General features: G+C 42.7%; 1 protein-coding gene across 1 annotated transcript in view; it reads right to left on the bottom strand.

The window, feature by feature from the left end:
• Positions 1–6,790: 6,790 nt before the first annotated feature.
• The window catches only part of WNT9A (Wnt family member 9A), a 64,473-nt gene continuing 50,324 nt past the window's right edge, over positions 6,791–20,939 (bottom strand). Inside the window, exon 4 of the mRNA XM_074866927.1 lies at positions 6,791–13,681. Coding sequence (XP_074723028.1) covers positions 13,208–13,681 — 474 coding nt within the window. The 3' untranslated portion in view covers positions 6,791–13,207. The remainder of the gene's footprint in view (positions 13,682–20,939) is intronic.

The raw sequence follows: 20,939 nt of genomic DNA, 5'->3' as shown, positions 1-20,939 counted from the left end.
TTGTAGCTTCAAGCCATGACTGAAAGTAGAAACCTTCCCTCCATCAGCTCACACGAAGTTTTCTTGTTTTCACCAGCTTCTCCACAGCAAAGCCTCACACTCCAGACCACTGCAACACTTCTAATTCACAATGTAATTTACTGCCACAATGAAACAACAGCTGACTTCCCTGCGTGGAACCAACCAGATTCACACAAAACAGACATTTGCCATCTTTCTTTTCACTTGTCCAGGATTTATAATCATTTCCATTTCACTCAGAGGCACCACTAACTATCCTTGAAGGAATTAACAGCATGAGACACCCACTGGAGTTCACAGGATTGCTTGATGGAAGATTTCCACCACCTTAAATGTGGTGACCCATGAAGGAAAAGCAATTCCGTATAAGCATCTTCATGCTAGGTCCATCATGTGTGTTTTTATGTGCTGTATGCAGCCACCATGAACATTTTGCGGTGACCTGGAAATTAGGAAACAAATGATTTGACTGTCTGTAAAGTAATTTCACTTGATGGTAGATGACTAATAACATTTCAGTGCCATTACAGCTGTAGTAACTGAGATGAGCCAGCCCAGTAGGGAGAGGAAATCATGGAAGACTCAACCAAGCATGGTTTGGGCAAGACCACAATCAGTCTAGGGCTTTAAGATGGGCTGCCCAGAGCATTCAAAAAATCTAAGAACGGCTTCTTCATGTTTTTACCAAATGTCAGCTGGTAGAAGTACATTATTTAAGAGGACAAATTCAAAGTTAATAGACAATGAAATCCAGAAATAAAACTCAGTTATAAGTATACTCCATCTTCACTGTGCCCTTGTACAGCTGGCCAGTGCTTCTGAGCTGGGTACATATCCCAGTGACCTGTCACAAGGAATAAAGAAAGGCTAACAGGCACAGATGAGGTCGTTCATACCTGGGGAAGGGAAAACTTTGGTTTTGTTGAGGTTTTCTTGCCTCAGGGGACAATAAACAGAAGAACAAAAGAAAGGTAGCTCATGGAAAACGCGATAGCTTGGGACATTTTGCCAGTCTGTAAAATTAACCAAGACACTAAATCAGGTAAAGGACACCCACTAGTGCCTCAAATGTCTTCTTTATGCTTTTTTTTTTTTTTTAACCTGTGTCTAACGGTTCAATTTAAGTGCTACCTTGTTAGCCGTAACTACATTTTTTCATTTTTAATCCTTACAAAAAGCAGTGAAATCTCAGACACGCAGAGCCTTCTGTCTGAATCATCAAGTAGGGTTAGCTGGTAGACTTTCTCAGCAGATGCTGGGGGATTCCCTAGGGCTTGAGGTCCCTCCAGTTTACACTTCAGTGCCCAACAACCTTTGTTTTCTTTTTATTCCTTCAGCCCTCCCAACACGCTGCCCAGTTCTCCTGGGACATTGCTCATAGAGAGCCTGGTCCTGTTTTAACAAGCATAATCCCTTGAGGGATTCTTCCGTGCAAGTGAGGGGGAGAAATGAGTGATAATTTATGCTGAGTACCCTTGCAATTAGCAACTTGGAAAATAACGCTGCCTGGGGAAGCTGAGAAGGCCATAAATGAAAGCATAGCCAGGACAGAAGTGTCATTCTGATGCTAAGTCTAAATTCTTATTAAAGTCAGGAGGCCGTGGAAGACAGGGATAGCATAGACTAGAGATAGAGGCACAGCCCCAAGCAACCAGAACTTTGAAACTCTCCCCTCTTTGTCTTACCTGATGCCATATCAAGCTCTTTAAGGCAGGAGTTACTGGCCGGAATATACTTAGCAAGCTGGGGTTACTATCAGAGACTTTGGGTAGTTTATCATTGAAGGAGAGGTGGAAAATGGATTGAAACACAAGCTCTGGGCTTGAATTCTAATATTTATAGCTGATATTCTAATATTAGTTATGTGGATGTGGGATTTCACATGCTGATCAGAGCCCATTAGGGTCTTTCTATTGACTCCTGAAGGTTTTGTATCAGTCCCTGGGTTTGGCATTCTTGCAGTGAGTGCTGCCTGCTGTTAAATTTATAAGAAATGTGAATGTAAATATACTAGCACGAGAGCATGCACATACACACGCACACAGAGATAACCCAAGGCATGAACAGCCACTGGAGAAAGAGGCATATGAGAGGTATCGCTTACCCTCTCTGTTATTCTGTAGGTTTGATTACCTCTCCATTAACTACAAGTAGAGGTCACACTACCTGCATTCCTTATATAGGTATCTCAGATAAATAATTAAATTAAGCTGTGGCTGTTCAGTCCTTGAGCATATTGAAAGAAGCAGTGGAAGGCTCTGCAGGGCCTACAAAGAGTGATAAGCAATAAATGGATTACCTCCACTTTGGTTGTCTTTTGGCATGAGGTCTTTTTCAAGGTCTGGCCATGTCTCATCTAAAAAGTGATGAGTTTTGTGAGGTTTAGTGAGGTTACCATTACAGAAATCACTTCAGGGGTACCTTAGAGGCTGAAGTGCTGGAGCAGCTGTGATGGACCAGTTTCTTGATTTAGTCCTGGCCAACCAGGAATGCCAGCCTTCCCTGAGATGTGGTTTCCCCACCAACAGAATGAAAAAACTGGCCAATAAATACTTCAGGCTTAGTGTGTGAGGATTATTTGTAGAAGACTTGAATTTCTGCATCTAGTTTAACAGATTTACAGAGTGGCAAGGAACATTCCCGGGCACCGGAACTCAGTTGAATATATTGTATTAGAAAATCCATGGCTTGCTTTTGTCTCAGACAAAAGCACACTCCCAAGCAACTCTTGGCATGGTTCAAGAATTAACATGCCCAGGAGACAGTTTGCATAGAGCTAGCTTGATCTGGAAAGCGAGAGTATTTATTAGGTTGGATGTGGGCTCGTTTATGCCAGGTAGCATCAGTATGAGAGCTATGTTTAATTAACTACTGGAGATGTAGCCAGAAAGTCTAATCCACTCCCTATACCGACATAGTGACTCTTGGACGTAAGAGCAGAGATGACCTGGAAGAGGATGCAGAAACTGAAATTTCTCCTCTTCTTTTCCAATCAGCTGGTAGCATCTCCTTTCACAATCTCTATATCCCAGGTCCTGAGGGAAATGCTCCATTTTGCAGTTGACAGCAGCTATACCCTTTATTAGCCTAACTACAGCCCACCAGTACTGTAGCCAACAGTACACAAGGGAGTCATACACTTGGCATCATCTCCAGCCAGCTTTGATCCCCACTGCAAGACTGATAAATGACAGAAGTGGAGGAGACAGCATCTAGCATAAGCCTGGAGAGCCAGGCTTGAAGCAAATCCATAGGGAAACACATGAATCATGCTGCTATCCTGTCTGCTTCCTATCGCAGAAAGGAAGGATATGAACACTGAAGTACAGCATGATTTGTGTCTCTTTCCTGGCCACCAGTGGTACCCCCACATCTCAAACAGTGTTGAGGGCACTTGTCACTACCTGGTTCTAGGCCCAGTTCTCAAAATGACCAAGGCATTTGGGAAAGTCACATCTCCTTTTTAGCCCTCTTTCATCTCTGACTGTTTCTGTATTTCTATTTAGACTGAAAGAGTAGGCGTAGCATCTGTGTCTTAAATAACTCAGTTAGGACCTCTACAGTGAGATGCTCAAAAGCACCTACACATCTTGAGTTATGTTAATGATGAAGATGAATCAATACCTGGGACCTGATGCTCCCATCTCATCTCTTGGTGATTAGATTTCTAATTTTTTTTGTTCAAGTAACAGATACTCACCTTGCATGCCTATTTAAGAGAAAGCTCTGCATAAAATTTGTCCACTCATTGTTTTTTCTCTCTCTTTCTCCTCATTCTGTTTTTTTGCTCACAGATGTATATATTCTACATTCATCTATGCTCAGTCGTTAGTTTCCTAGCTGGGTTACACACACAGTTCCACACTAAGCACGTTCCTCAGACGTGTAGCTAGAAGCTTGCATGACATCAGGCAAGTTCTTCTTTCTAAACTAAAGGCACCTCTACTGTTTATTGGACTTAGTTCTCATGCTCCCCTGCTGCTGAGCACATCCATAGATGCAGGCTGAAACCACTTTCTTGCAAAGAGCTAGCAGTGGCCCTAAGGAAAGGAATGGGAGAGAAGGGGGAAGGAAACCTGTTTTTCTGGAGGTGAAGTCACCCATTTGATACTTTTTTTTTTTTTTTTTTTTTTAATCCCAAATTCTTACAATACACATTCTAACTTCACCCACTTCCTCTGCGGGAACAGCTGTCAAAACGCTGTTACATCCTAGGCTACTGTGGCTTTACGACTCACATTAGCAGCTCTTTAAGGGTCTGGCGGTGGCTGGCTGTGAGGTTTCAAGCCTGTGATTTCTCATTACCCAACTGCCAGGAAGTGTAATGCAAGGTCAGTTGGGAAGCTGAACCAGGCAGGGAGGTACGTTGCAGGGTTTGACGGGACGTAGACCAGAGGTAGCTCCATGGATCCCCATCTCCAGTCCCATCATATCCAATCATCCACACTTCCTGCATAAAACTACCTGAACCATACCAGCCAAAGTATCTGCCTGGTTCCTCAGAGCTTGGTGATGATATTTCTCATCACAAGAAGGGGCAAATCAAAACAAAAGCAGAAGGTGCATTGGTTGTGCAGGGTTCTCACTGATTTAGTAAATATTTCCTTGGGTGAATGCCATAGAGAATAAGCTGTGAGGTTTACAACAGTGTGATACAATACCAGCATCAGCATGACACTGGATAAAGATACCATCATCTGTTTAAGGATGAACCATGCTGATTCTGTATGAAGTACTGAGGAGCCATCTCTTAAGGGGTTGGTTGAAGGCCTGGATGTGATTGCTGCACCACAGTGGAAAATGAGATTGAAAGGTAAAATAAATGTAAGAATTTTGCATGCGTGGAAAGGAGAGAATGGGATAACCAACTCTGACTTTGTGCAGCACTTTGGAGACACAGGCCACAGTTTTCAAAGTCCTCCAGCACACCATCAAGAACACAGTAGCCCTTGTTTAATAGTCTAAGCTGGGATGTACAGAAGTCTGTCAAGGGTACACTGAAAGGACAGCTGTGGCTAAAGCTCTTTCCAAGCTCAGTTTTTCTATCACATGCCCAGTCAGCCTGCCAAGCAACTTGGGTTGGCTGTCTGCTGGTTTGAAGCATTTGGACCACACTTAGCTGCCTCGACAGGATGCCAGACCATTGAGGAGGAGTATCTGAACACATGTATGAAAGCCATTAAGTTACTGCAGGGTAGGAAGTTACCTCCTGCCAGCTGAATTAGCATTATTGGTTATGTTTTTTCTTACCCCACTCCATGAAGAAGCTTTATGTTAACATGATTACTTGGCCATTGAGGGAGATAGTAAGGTTGCCTGCCTCAACGGATAGTAGCCCAGTAATCTAAATAGACTTACTTAATAGTCCACCCTCTGATGTCTCAACAAGATCTCTTCTGGCACAAGTTTTGCCTACTCCAGGGCCAGGTTTTGGGTTGGGTTGTTTCTTTGTTTGTTTTAAACATCTTGAGCAGTTGGACCTCAGGTAGCTGCTGGTTGATTTCTAAGCTTTCTACTCATCCACATGAAAAAGCAGCATTTGTGAACCATCCCACAGCTGTGATCCAGCAAAGCAGCATCTCATTGCATGCATCCACGTATGGGGGCACCGTGTTGTTTCTCAGAGGCTTTGCAAACCCATATCACCCATTTGAGTCATTAGTAGAGTGTAAGATGAACAGCAACAGGCTCTGGTTATTTAAAGCTCAGCTGAAATGAATTTTATGTACTAAATAGCTCCAGGGGATCACTGTGAAGAAAAAGATATTTGATCAAGCAAGACAATATGTAGCCTGGGATAATGACAACTTTTTTAATTGTTGTCATTCAGCCAGACTAAATTTGGCCACGTCCTCCCTATTCTGAGCTCCAGCCAGTTACTTGATCAGAGTAACTTTACAATCACATCATGACAGTGACATTCTGCCAAGGTATCATGACTTCTCCAGGAAAGTATGATGACTAGTGCAATCCTACAAAAAGCTGATGGAGTCTGTCAACCTCCTGAGCTTGTTTAACATTGTATTGCTCAAAACACTGGCACAGGGACTGGCCCAAACCGGAGCATTTTGTAACAGTCCTGAATCAGATTGTGCTTTGTGAGCTGTTTCACTGGGAGAGTAGAAAACCTGGCGGGGAGAGCAGGATTCCGGGGGTTTTGGCCTTGCTGTAGACAGGTCACTCCATCGTCATGCAGAATTGGCATAGAGGCATTTCTCCAGCTCATGGTAACACTACAAGGACAACTACATTTAAACTTCTGAGGCACTACATTGACTATGATCAGAGTGCCAGCTCACTTGGCAAGGCTTAATTGTTGCCAGGGCTGGGCTTGTTAAGGACCTATTTCCTGAGCTGTTGGCTCTGCTTTCTGCATGCATAATTACTGTAGAAAGGAGAACCACACTCTCTCCTACAAAGACTGTGAGCATCCCTTTCCCTGAAAGCCTGGAGGCTTTCAAAGGGGGGGGAGACTGTAACAGGACCAAATAGATGAGGATCTCCACCACCCAACCAATTAATGGGGATCATTTCACCTCTCCCAAAGCATACCGTGACCTCAAGCTGGACACACACCATCCTACTCATCTAGGCAATACACTTGCCAACATACTAGGCTGCTTTATGGTCTTTTAAGGTTTACATTAGCCATGGGGACAGATTGGTTCCAGGACCACAGGTCAGGAGTAGTGCTGAGGAAGGTACAGGGGCTCCCGCAACCACTTGAACCTTTTTCAACAGATGCAAAGAAAGAGAAGCACGCTTCAAGTATAATTTAAAATACATTTATTGTTTCATTTGTTCTGGCTTTTTTGTTATACAAAGATGTTAAATAACTTAAATACATTCTCAACAGTCACTCAGAATCAGATTTATACCTACAAGCTGTACATATGAGGTAGAGAAAAATAACTTAGGCTCCCATAAGACATTGGAAAAAAAAAAAAAAACAACGAAAACCAAGAAAAATACTAATCCTTCATGTTAGCATTCCCATCTCCCTTTAAAAGGAAATGCCATCCCAAGTGTGCAAAACAAATCCTAGACTTTACATTCAGGCCTCAAAGGGCATTGTTAGAGACTACGGTGGGGTGGAACAAGGGAAAATTCCTGTGCTAGTTTGGTAATTGCTGTTTCAGAAGGGTATATGCCCAAGGGGAGCTGGTAGAGTTCTCCACACATACCTTGATTAGTCCTGAATTCATCCCCACCTCTGTTAACCTGGGTGTCTATGTCTTTATCCCCTTCTATTGTCAGCAAGGAGAAACTGGAACCTCCACATGAACCAAATCACCTTCTAGAGGTGCATACACCTGATCTGATTCAGACCACAGGCTCCCTATCTAAGGGGGGATGACTCCAGTCCCATTGCAAATTCCCCACTATGCCGATCAAGTCAGCATCTCTTCCAACTTTCCTGAGCAATCCTGTGATAAAAGGGAGGACTGGGTGAGGGAGGAATCTCCCGTCCCTTTGGGTCACCTTGCCTAATGCTGCTGAGAAGGGTTTTGCCCATTTCTGAAAACATTCAGCAACAACTGAGAAAAATGCATTATTCAGATGTGTACCCTGACAGCCTGCTGAACTTTATGTGTCTGAATCATTTATGGTCTTAACTTACACCCTACTCACTCCCTGAACCTGAAGAAATGTAGTTACAGGAAGCCTACCATGATGCCAGAGCTGAACTGTGCTTGCAATATCCATTTGCCTCCCAACTCACAAATACTAGAGATTCCCTTTTTTGTTGTTGTTGTTCAGAAATATTCTGTTTCCTGGAACATGTAAATAGCTTGGTCAAATCCAATATTCATCAGTGAAAAATAGATCTAAAAGCTATTCAATGGTAATATCATAGCCCTAAGCTTGACTGCTTGAGCAATGACCAGATTTCTAGAGGCCTGATCCTGTGCCATACTGAGCCTCCTTCAAGTTACATGAACAGTAATGGTCATAAAAAAGCACTATTTCTCTTGAGGGAAAATGTTGCTCTCCAAAAGTCATCACCTAGTTAGCATCCTGAAAACTGAAAGTCAGGACAAGCTGGCCATGGAAGCCAGACTCAACCCAACAGATGTGCACGCAGAGCCAAATAAACTGGGAACGAAGAGCTTTGCTGCACCTGTTTTGTCAAGTACAGAACAGACCTAATTTTACTGCAGCATCAACTGAGGAATTTTTCACAGGCACTATAATCCACCAGAAAATTACCTTAAGCAGCATCTACTCCATGAAAGTACCCTTGAGAAATCTGTCCCTTCATCTGGGTTCTCATCCAACCCTACAACAGCCAAACCAACCTAATATATGTTGGCTAAAATAGGGCAGCTGAAAAACGATTAACAAAGAAATTCAAGACTTGGGCTGAAGGAAGGCAGATGTGTAGAAGCTGGCCAACCACAAAAAATCCTCAAAAATTATTTCGCCCCTACTCAGGTCTCCAAACCAGCAATCCCAAAAGCTCTTTTGAAAACAGATGGTCCGTAACTCATCCCCTACTTCCAAAGGTGAACAACAGGCTTCCTGAACCACTGCAGAGAAAGTTCCCAGCTCCCCAAGTTTTACACTGCCCCATTCAAATAGATAAAAATTGCTTGTCTTAGATCAAGCCTGGAATTTGGTCCTCTTCATTTAACCTTCCCATGTACTCAGATTATTATGATTTTTTTTTCCCCCGACAACCTTTGTAAGAGTCATTCTTCCAAGGCTAACTGAGGTCAATGGCAAACATCTAGTTATTGTAAATAGGTTTCGGCTTTCCTCCATCCAGAGCCATCTCAAGACCAGGACGCACAACTGAAAAAGGGTAAGCTTGAAGTTTCAGGGTAGGTTTTTATATTTTAATTACAAGCTACTCATTTTTCATAACTCATTTTTAGTGTCAAGAATAATTTTTAAAAAGCCCCTTTGAGTAAACACTTGTTTCACCAACTGGAGTCTTTTGAAAGCTGGAAGACAATGAGAACGTAACGTTTAGGACTTGTTTTGCATGCCTCCACGTCTGGCATATATGAGTCAGTCACACAGAATAGAAGCTTGTTAAAAAACAGATGATGGGTGCAACAATTATTTGTGTGGGGTTTTATTTCTTTTAATAGAAAATTCTGATATAAAACAGCAAACATTTTCAGTTTGCCTTGTTTACAAAAATATTATATTTTTTTTAATATTTCTGACATAACTAAATGCACTATTCAATAAAAATATTCTTCCATCAGCTAACTTCTCTTTTAAAAAAATTAATAAAAAAGTTATATAAATAATGGTTGCACCCCCCCACCCCAAAACTGATCTCGCAAGTCTTGCTGGATCAGCTTAGGAGAACCAACACTTTGACACTTTTGGGGGGACAGGGGGTGAAAGAGGATCAGAAACCAGAGACCTCCCCTACACCTGTCCATCCTTCTCCAGTTACATCTGCTATTTCTCTGGGGGTAAGAAAAAGGGAAAAAGTCGCTTTGCACTTTTTTTTTTTTTTAATATGAAATGACACCATGAAAGATTCAGGAACTCAAATCCACTCTTGTAGTAGTTTTACAAAACCGAGCAATTTCATTGAATTGCACTGGAGATCCAATGGTGTGGTGGTAGAATTAGCCTCTCTGGAAAAATCCAATTTCTCACAGCTGGAACAAAAAGGGTTTTACAAAACACTACCCAATGTTTTATAGAGGCCTTCAGGGTCTCTTATCTAGGGTTTTCTGAACACACGTATGGAGTAGCACAAGCGTAAGCTCCAGCTCCATGGGTCAATTCAATTCCAACACATATCTATCACCAGCAGAAAACCCAGGTCAAGCACTGAGAGGGTTTTGAGAGGGTTTGACGTCTTTTCTACTAGCTGCTACTTGTTTCATCCTACTCAAGCTCCACTGGATTTTTCCAAAACGAGGCTTTTCCCCCCAGTCTTTCTTCAAAGATAAGGCAAACACTGGAACATGCTGGAACTAAACACCCCCTTACCCAAACCACACACAATGCAGTGGGGGGAAGAAGAAAAATAACCCACATATGTTTTACCACCCTAGGTCAAAAGGCCAAGAAGACATGTTCTCCTGATTTCAGAGTGTTAGTATATTTTATACACTGCCTATACATTTAACACATGTGCCTCGCTACTATTTAGTTATTTATAATTTTTTTTAACCACAGGAGAATAAACCTTGCTATTTACAATATATAACAGGCAAGTAATATATCCACATTAACATAAATACAATTTGTTTTTTGTGTTTGCTTTTTTTTTTTTTTAAATACTTACAGAAAGCATCCAGGCTTCAGTGCGTGAGTTACAATACACAGAAGAGCTCTTTCACTCAGTAGTTCATTCACTCTTTGCCGCTTTCTTCTAGTCAAGCTTTGACAAATCTGCTTTATTGCCCTCCCATCTCTCTCTCCCCACCACTGCCAAACACACCAAGCTACCCCACCCCATCTGACCCAGGCATTTTCTCTGCAATGATATCTATGCCAACACTGCCCTCTCTTCTGCATCTAGGGACTCATTCTCCTCTCACACCAGTGCAATGTGGAGTTACTCCAGCGAGGTCAACGGAGACAGAGACACCAGTGAAAAGAAGGAAAAATGAGGCCCATGGTTTAAATATAACAATAATAATAATAATAATAATTAATAATAATGCACATAAATTGAGGCCCATTCTTTAATTAAGAACAAATATTTTTTTTAAAAGAATGGAGCCAGAAATAGTAATTCAGACCCAAAAATCCTCACGTTTTGAGAAGGTTTGGATCCGGCCTTACTTTGGAGGGGAAGAGCTATTCTAGCACACACACAAAAATGTAACAGTGAGTTTGCACATATGTGTGAGAGAGAGACAGAAGGAAAAAGAGAATTTAACATAATACCACATTGAAACCATAAGAAGGTCCTTCTGAAGGGCTTTACAATAAATAAATGTTCGTTCAATATTTATATATATATTTATGTGTCAGCATGCGTGTGTGTATATATATACACACATGCACACACTGAATAATAGGTTTCTAGTCAGTTTATTTTTTAAGCCATTAGATAAACTGCTCGTGGGTGACTTTCAAAGCGGTGCATCTCCCGGAAGCTGCAAGACATTCCTGCAAACTTTCTGCATCAAATGCACCACCGTGCATTTGCCGTGGTGGAAAGGACAAACACCATTCGTGGATTCCTCCTTCTCCAGCACTACCTCAACCTCCAGAATTGTACAGCAAATAAGGAAATATCAAAAAAGAGACAGTACGCTTCACTTTGCAGGACCATAGCGCTATTAACGGTAACATCCTGTCCCTCCCCATGCCCCCACCTCAAGATTTGATGCCAACAAGCCAGGTTGGACTGCAGGTATTTGTTACTAAGACAAAAAAAAAAAAAAAAAAACCAAAACAAAAACAACCTTTTATCCTCCCAGTAGATGCACATGAACAGCTTAAATATTAGTGGCTACTATTTGGGGAAAAAAAGGTTAAAAAAGAAAAAAAAGAAAATAAAAGAAAAAAACACCTTGAAAAATAATGGTCCAGCTTGGAAAACTGCTCTTTTTGCTTGGCTAACATCTGCCACTGCTTGAAAAACTCCAGCCAACTTTCCTCTTTTGAGAACCAGATGAATGGCTTATATAAAATTGGTGGAAATTGCTACTACTGGACAATCAAAAATCGCTACCAAAAATAAAATAAAATGCCCTCTGCTCTCCAGCGGTTCCTTAGAAAGCTTTGTTGAGGCATTCACTAGATGCTTCCAATCCACTTTTATATGACTGAAGGATATTGCCACATCAAGTCCTGGACTGTAAGTCTCCTTCTTCAAAAGAAAAAAGGAATTCTGAAGGTTGTCATCTATTTCACAGCGTCAGAACGATCTACCACTGCAGTCAGTTTCTGGCTTCTCTGGCCACTTGATAGTTTGTCTCTGCATCGATGGGTTGTTCCAAATCCAATAGCTGGTTGTCATTTAGCAGTTGTATTTTTAAAATACAGTTCTCGATCTAGTGGTTAAAAAAAAAATCTTAAGGTCATAGGGTTTACATACAGCTTGTGTCATGTACCACTGCCATAGTTTAGAGTAAATGGAATGATGACCTAGTAAAAGAAAAGTCAACTCCTCCAGAGGTCTGATCCAGGCCAAAAAGGCTGCTGCACAATGCAAGACATTGCTGTGTTCCAATATGCACTCGAATTTCTCTCGTCCTACTCAGAAACACATGTCCAAATTCAGCCGGCATAAGACTAAAGTTCCAGTTCAGATTTCTGAAGCAGTTACCACAGGGTGAATTTGATCAACAAGAGGTGGGAAGAGAAGAAAAAAAATAAATCGTGCACAAAGTGAAAATAAAAGTATCTAGTGGTTTTTTTTAAAAAAATAAAAATAAAAATTAAGACAGCGATAGTGCTAAAGAAACTGCATTTGAAGAAATTGTTTTAAAAAAAAGAACAATTGGACGAAGGGGGCAGGCACATCTGGTTTTCTACTGTCTTCCCAACCTCTTTCTTGGATATATTTCTGTCTGCAACATGGTGGACCCAACATTTTTTGAGCTGTATTTGGTGATCAAAGCATGTGGATACAGAGCTGTTGTTAAAAAGTCTACCCTCCCAGTAGGTCTCTTTGTCAGAGCCTCATTTGCTCAACGTGCAGAAACTCCACTGGAGGAACCATCAGGGCTGTTCCTGCTTACCCTACACACCTCTCCAGTTTTAGAAGGAGAAATAAATGACCACTTCCTGTGCCATCGCATTCAAAACAAAGATCTTTCTTTCATATATGCTTAGTTCTCTAGGCAGTTGGGTAAGTTTCAGGAATAAAGTAGTATAGGTTATTTATGCCAAAAATAATATATTAGCCCAGGAGTTCATGGAGGATTGGTGAAATGATCAAGATGTCTCAAGGATAAATGATCCGTCAAACTGCGTAGACAACTAAGGTGGAGGTCAACTGGTGTCTAACCCCAGTGTGACAGGCACTTATTTTCACATGGTTGGACCTCATTAAAATTCAGTCTACAGGAAAACAAAACAAAACAAAAATAAAACAGCAACACAGCTGGGTCACCTGTACCCTACAAAGTGCTTATGTCTCAACATAGCTTTCAGATCCCAGAAGGTCAATCAAACCCTGTTTGTCTCCATATGTAGTTCTCATAGATCACCATCGCCCGTCACCGAGGGTTGCCATCGAGCAGAAGACGCGTCAATCTTTGCAGGTGTAAACCTCTTCTCTCTGGGTGCATTGCTTGCATTCCACATAGCAGCACCAACGGACCTGGCACTGGCATGGACGGGTGACCACCCGGCTCTGCGTATTGTGCCCTCGCCCGCAGCAGATGCTGTCACAGTTCTTGTCTTTGTAACATTTCCTTCCCGAAGTCCCAGGTGAGTATCTACTCATCATGCAGAAGCTTGGGGAATCGTCAATGTAGACAAGATCTGTAGTCCTTGGGATTTGATCACTGTGACCAGGGATGGACTTCTTGGGTGGGGAGATGTCACCTTCCCCCGTGGCCTCATTGGTAGTGCTGCCCACTTTGAGCGACGTCTCGTACTTCTGCTTCAGCTGCTTCCCTATTTCATGGAATGGAGAGAGCTGCCTCCAGCAAGTTCGGACAGTACAGGAGCCCGATACGCCATGGCATTTACAGGTTGTTTCCACTCCAGCTTTGATGACCTGCAGACACACATGGCCCCAAAAGAAAATCAGTTATGGGGGAAGAAATCAAGACACAGAAAAAAACCCTTTGCTAGAAGACACTTCTGGAACACAAAGTCGATCACAATACAAAAACTATCTGTTGAAAGAGGACAAAAAACACATGCTACAGGAAATACTTGTTCTAGAAAGGTCCCAGTTTCCAGGAATATGACATTTACCTGCCAGAATATTGCTTTATTGGGTAGTTAATGATACTGTAAGGTGTACAAAGGCTGTCCAGTGCTGGCACTCATCTACATAGACAGAGAGCTGAAGCTGTGGTGCAACTAAGAGATTAATACATATTTTAACACCTATTTATCTATTTTAAAAAGAACAAGGAGATAAGATGTAACAAAAATGGAAGGAGTTGGATTAGTGGAGAAAAGAGGGAGAGTTCTACTGTAACACACACGAACATACAGGTGGGGTGGTACATGGTCCAGAACATGAGTGTGGAACCATCTCCATACCACAACACACATGATACCACCTTAAACTCAAACACCTCCCATTTAGCAGCACAGGCTCAGTGGAAACATGCTTAAGCTGTGCTGTTTCTACTAGTAACAACTAGGCATAGCATCCTACCCAGTTCACTTTGTGACTCAGGAAAAACCTTCATGTATCTGATATATATATAAGCCCTCGATAACAACACCTGAATCACCCTCACCAAAAGGAGTAGCTCCAAAAACATCCCGGTAGCTTCTGCCTCTCCAACCTATGTTCAAGATCCTATTCCAGAGTGTGGTAGCATGTTCAAAAGGACCTGCCAATTTTTTTTCTGCTAGCTATGAAGAAGCCTGCGCGTGCTTTTAAAAACAAAGAGGGCTTGCTGGCCAAACACTTGTTTAATGAAGTATGTTTTCATGCACGGTGAAGTCCAAGGCTGCCTCAGTCTCCTCTGTGCCCTCCTTTTCTCTGAAAAATTAAGATGTGAAGAAATAGAAAACGGACCCCTGTGTGAAGGGCTCAGTAACTCTAGGTGCTTTAATGCAGCCCCCAGGATTTACTCTGCCTGTGGCACCAGCTGTAGGCAGCTTGGAAGGCTGGCTTCTCACACAGAAAGTTTCAAGGGGAAAAACATGAAATCTGGGTTGATGCTGCAGTGAGAAGGGTCCAGGCCAGTGGCTTCAGTCCCCAGCCCATCAGGCAATGACCCCTGGGGACTACGACAGAGCTGGTGGCTGCAGGAAGGACTAGGGACCAGTCTTCAATTTTCAAGCACAGAGAAGATGTGGGGCAGTCACTCTGCGGGGAGATAAGTGGACTTTAAATTTTCAGTTCTGGCCATAGGAACAGACCCCCCGCACTAAAGGCTGCACCACCTGCCCCATCATGAGAAAATAGGAGCTACTCTATGTCAGGATGAGGAACCTCAACTGCTGCCTTGATGCTTCAACAGCACCTCAGAGTGAGCAGGTCCTGAGATTTGACCAGGCAAGTCAGTAAGCAAGGCCACAAGTGTTTACAAAGAACTTGACTGGGGGGTGGAAAAGTCACTTGGCTAAATGCTGTGTCAGGCTTCTGGTGAGGAGATAAAGGGAAATGGCATCACACAGGCCTTCGGGGGCTGCTGCGCCCAAATGTTGTCTACACAAGCCACTGTCCAGGGAGGAACAGGCTGCAAGGTTCAAGTCCCAGGCTAGCATAACTTTTATAAGGTAGTGACAGAATCTTCTATAACGTGTTTTCAACTAGGATGAAAACATATATTTTATTCTCTCCACAAAAAAAAGCAGAGCACTTACAACCAAGGCCTTCATACTCAATGCGAAAAAGAAACGTAAGGCATTTAATCCCTTAGAAACTGAAGTAGATTCTGTCCCCTCCACACTTGGACTCTCATGTTAAACTTTATGCCTGCTTATGCCTCTGGACTACAACTATCACAGGCAAGGCTTGGTTTCAAGTCCTTTCTTAATTACTTTTTATTTCAAAATTCAGACCCTTGTAGTCGGTGTTGTAATGAGAAATGAGACTCATCTCACAGATCCCTACAGGAGGGAAATAACTTGTTCAAAATATCGGAAAATAAATGTGTATGTTTAATTTATTCCCAAAGCAAAAGAAAGCCAGTGTCCATATAGCAAGATGTTCAGATCTTGCTTACGGATAGCTCTCTTCAGACCACCACAAAGTGTAAATGCAGAAGGAAGAGCAGAGCCAGTGGAACCACCGTGTTCACGTATGAGATGGAGGGAACAGAAAGACAAGGTTATTTTCAACAGAAAAAGCAGCATGGGAAGGAAAAGCAGTATCAGGAAGGGAAGAGAAGAAAGCAAAGAGAGGATCAATGGCTATTCATCTTGAATAGAGACAAAGGTGGTAACAGCATCCCAGGTGCTGTAAAGGACCCCGTACCCATAAATGGATAGATGCTAAACAAAGGATCCCATACTTTTCGAATCAGGCTATGATAAAGATGCTTCACGGCACAGAAGCATACCCATCTCCTTATAAATGGCATCTGAACGTTCTCTCCCACTTTCTCCAGAGACAGATTCATGCCTGGGACTCCCCCGTGGGCAACATGAGAGCAGACACGTTATTTGCACAGTCCCAGATAACTTGCATTTTGTCCACAGATTATAAGCAGGTATTTATAGTTCTAGTTCTCCCTCCCTGCCCCTTCCCCAAAAATAGGTTACATTTTGACTTTAAATGGGTAAAGTATAACCACCCCTTAAAATAGCAAGCTACAACAGAGTTGGTTTTATAGAGCTGCCTCCTGTAAAGTGCTACTGAAAGTGCCCTTCCTTTGGGCATCTACGGCATGTAAAGAAGAAAAAAAAAAAATATCTCCCTTCTGCCCATTATGGCACCTGCCTACATTACGGCCTCATGACAACAGAAGACTGGCTCCAGTCCATTTCCTGACCATCCGGTTCTTAATTATTTGGCAGCATGAGTCCTGCTGAGCACCATGTGCAAACGTGCAATAGGTCATGGACTAAGAATTGGGGTCTGGCCCAATCCTGATATTACAGAGACATTTTTAGAAAGACACTATGCATAATACGGCCCTCAGCAAAGCCTGGCCAATGGTCACACTTCATTCCTGCAACAGCCAAGACCTTTTCAAATGCAATCCAATAATACACAGTAGCATTCAAACAAGTGACGGGTTACAGAGAGAGATGTGTTACTGCTTATAGTACTCAGCTGGGTCGGCTTGGTTAGAGGCTGTCACGCTTTGTGTGCCAAAGTGTCTAGCCAACTCTGCAAGAAATCCCACAATGTTAGACAAGAGCGTACAGAACACGTTTCAACACAGAGAAAAAAAAAAAAATCCCTCACCCCTACCGTCTCTTATGTAAAGTCACATTTCACTGGTTGTCCAGAAGTGAGAGGCAAGTTCATGTGAAACAAAGCTCCTGTACTTGATTTCACGCCCAGACCATCAGCAAACTGGGCAAAATTGCTGAGATACTTGCAGAAGGGCTGCACACTGCAGTCATTCATCAGTTCAGGCTTTTCTCAACCCTTCCACCTCCCCCAACCCATTTGCATCTATCTGCTCCACCTGGAAGAGATGACCACCATTGTACAGGAGATGGGAAAACAAGAAACCAACAGGAATCGCATCAGCTGGTAGACACGCTCCTGTGCACAGGTTTGGCTGGATTTAGAGCTAGTTGAAGAAGACATGGTCATGAAATGCAGGAAGGGAACTTGGACACCAGGCTGTTCCCATCAGGAGCCACCTCTCCAGAGCTCAGTGGGAGAGCTGACGTTGCAGGTGCAGTATATCCAAGGCATACACACAGGGCTAGCAGATATGGCACAACATGTGTTGGAAATCCAGATCCTGACAGATTGGCAGCTAGCAGATGGCGGCAGACCTTCAATCAGGAATAGGTATGTAGGTTTAGGCACTTGAATCACACCATCCAGCCAGGGTTGACCTCACTGAGGCAGGCATTAGCGTTTAAATGCCTGCATTTGAGGAACACCTCTAAACTCCCATCTGACTCACTGGAGCCAAAGCAGGCAAAGGATCCTGCAGTGAAGCAGACACCTGCACATGCTCTGCTGAACAGCTCTCCAGGCTCCACTGATTGTGCTGACTACATCTCCACTCCTGAACAGGAGCCTAGGGAGCCAGCTCACATGGAGGCACCTCAGTTTAGATACCTTCACCTGTGAGCAGAATCCCACCCTCTGGGCCAAATTCAGGTGTCTAAATGTCAGCATTCAGCATTATTTGAGGTATTATAAATCATTGCTCTTCACTACCAGCTGCCCCTGAGCATAAGGTCATAAAGGTCTTTCAAAAGGAAAGAGCATAAAGGTCTTTCAAAAGGTGTTAATGCATATGTTTAGGTCCCTGTCTGGGCTTAAACAGCAATAAAAAAAGCCCCTAGTGAATCCTAGTCCATTTTATTCCTGACCCAATTCCAGCTCCTTGTTAAGCAGTGGCTAGGACAGTTTAGATGTCATGCACTGGTGGACCAAAGCATAAAGGGTTTCCACTGTCCCCCTTCTCATGAATACACCAATTCATGAAATACAGTATGTGGATTTTCATATGATCATTGTGCAAGTGTGGTGCATCCCAACTGCCCCATAAACCTTCTCCCTTGAAGGACCAGGAAGGGCTCAAGAATGTTACAAGGCAGCTATAGTGAACATCCCAGAAAAATTTCTTCCCCAGCCAGTCTGCCCTGCTGCTGACAGTCACGATGCAGCTACTCAAGGCAATGCGTGATGAAGAACTGCTGTCTACAGGCCCCTAACCACCCACGAGCCAAAATGAATCTTGGCAAAGACCTTCTGTTTCCCATCTCATTCTCCAGCTTCCACAAAGACCTTCCTCCTCTTGATGCAGGCTCCTGTCAAAGACACTTAAATCCACCTCATTCCTCCAGGAAGCAGAGAAAGATTTATCCAAGTCAGCAGGTTGCTTGGAGAGGTGTTGGAGAAACCTTTCCTGGCTGGGCCCTTGGACAAATGGGTAAATGTCTAGATCATGCTTTCAAACCTGGAAGGACTTCCAGGATAGAATAACTTAGTTTTCATTAACAAAAAAGTCTAGGGTACAAGAGGCAGAATAAGACTTTAACACAAGCTTATTTCAAGAGCCATAGGTAGCTCCTGTTTTCAAGGCACATAACAGTTCAGAGCCTGACCCGTATCCATCCTTCATAGACTTGAACCTCTCTTGAACACACATGGCACCACCACTTATTTATCGTATTTCATCTACACATAAGTGGTCACACACATGCTCCTATCCTGGCACAGATGTGAAGCAAAATTTTCAGCTTAAATCCAAAGCACAAAACTTTTCATGCTCCCCATGGCATAAACTCCATAGCTGCCACACATCAGCAGAGTTATAGTAACTCAGGAGTAACAACACAAGTGTGCATTTGAATCCTTATTCTGTTATATGCTGTAGAGAGCTTCCACCATGAAAGCAAAGTTGAACAAAGACAATTGATGGGTCAGGGATAGCATCACACATCAGAATTATGTCCTCCCACTTTCCTCTGAACACCCACCTGGTCTGGTAGTCTCACAAATAAGAGAGCAGTTTGGGAGGAAAATAAACCTCTTTCAAAAAATTAGTTTGCTTGACTTAGGAACACAAACTCCCATTGATCTTGTCATGAGAATACCAAATACTGACAAAGGCACAATGAGGAAAACAATTATGATAGAGCACGACTGAACTGTCTCTATTGGTGCTTGCTGCTAAGAGGAAATCAGATAGCACTGCAGGACTGCCTGTCCAAATCTTTACAAGAGCCATAGGGAAAAAGGATCACAGCAGAGCATTGCTATGCAACATGTAATCCTTCCTCACAACAATGGTTTGCTACGAAGCTCAGACTAAGTGCCCCTGTAATGATCAGTCTCAGACATGCTGCAACACACAATTTCTCAGTGTTTTAGCTGAAACACTGAGGACAGATTCCCATTCATTCCCAGCTGGGTCACGGGGCTCTGGCAGTGGTTTTCAGACAACTCTTGTCTGGGCAGCAGCAGTCCAAAGCGCACGCACAGCCGTGAGAATTCCTCAGTTATAGCTGCGCTGTCGTCATGGCTGGTCTGCGGCTCCAAGGCTTCAAACCATTCGCTATGGTTTGGGGGAGAGGAGGGAGCAAATGAACCTCCTTAGAGTCAGCTCATCCAGGAAAAAGCCTGCCCTCATCTTGTCTTATTTCAGAAAGGGCTTTGGGATGCTTCTTTACAAATCAGATCTCTTCCATTCTCTCTCTCTATATATATATCCTCCTTCAATTTAAATAGGCTTAGTTATTCTCTCAGCTCAAATATTAACGTTCGTTTGCACAGCAGCCATGGTCCCTATTTCTTCACAGTGCCCAAACAACTAGACGACCAGACTTGTCCCTTAACACTGGCCATCAGCATTGGTTGAATTATAAATTCTTCACAGATTCTTAGAAGTTTTCTTTTCCCTTTCCTTTTTTCTTCTATCTTCTTAAAAAAAAAAAAAAAAAGCGCCCTTCTTTTGAGACTGTTCCCAAACTTTTTTCAGAAGAGTTTTCCCTTTCCACTACCCTTCCTTCTTTAAAAATATGAACACTTATATTTTAGTGAGATATGCAATACAAACACTTAAACATAGAACAACATATCCCTACTTTAAATTGAGAACTTTTTTTCCCTTTAGTATTCCTAGTGTGCTTCACATGCTAAGGGAGCTCCACATAAACAACTAATTTCAACTTATGGGACACAGCAAGCAATTTTTTCCAGTGTTGATTTCCAGGCCTTAGAAAGACTTTGGCTGAGCCAATCTCAGCCTGAAAGGATGGGAAAATCCAGAGCGCATGCTTATGCATTCCTACCTGTCATAACCTGGAGCAATTAATACTAGTTGTGGCCCTGAAAACTGATCTGTACGTATGAAGTCAAGAGCTAGTCTCAGAGAGGCTGCTGTTTACTAGGTTTGATTTGTACCTTGGTAAGTGTGATGCTAGATTTCTCCCTGCAAACACACCACTAAAGAAACTGCCTAAAAGATGCATTATGTCTTTCTTTTTTTCTTCCATGCACCAACTGTATTAGTATAAGCTCATATAGATTTGTCTCATAAAAAAGAGCAATTATTACACTTTTAGAAAGTGCAGAAAAACAGAGGGATTAGCATTTAAGCTTGCCTGTTCAACAAACTCTGGAGTGGAAGCATATTTGTTAGTAGGAACCGTACGAGACGGGATGGGCAGTGCTTGTAAACACTGTCTCTACAACAGGAGAC

Source organism: Strix uralensis, chromosome 1 (assembly GCF_047716275.1).
Source record: "Strix uralensis isolate ZFMK-TIS-50842 chromosome 1, bStrUra1, whole genome shotgun sequence".
NCBI classification, from domain to species: Eukaryota; Metazoa; Chordata; class Aves; order Strigiformes; family Strigidae; genus Strix; species Strix uralensis.
Note: the sequence above shows the minus strand (reverse complement) of the source record. Positions and strands in the feature narration are given on the sequence as shown.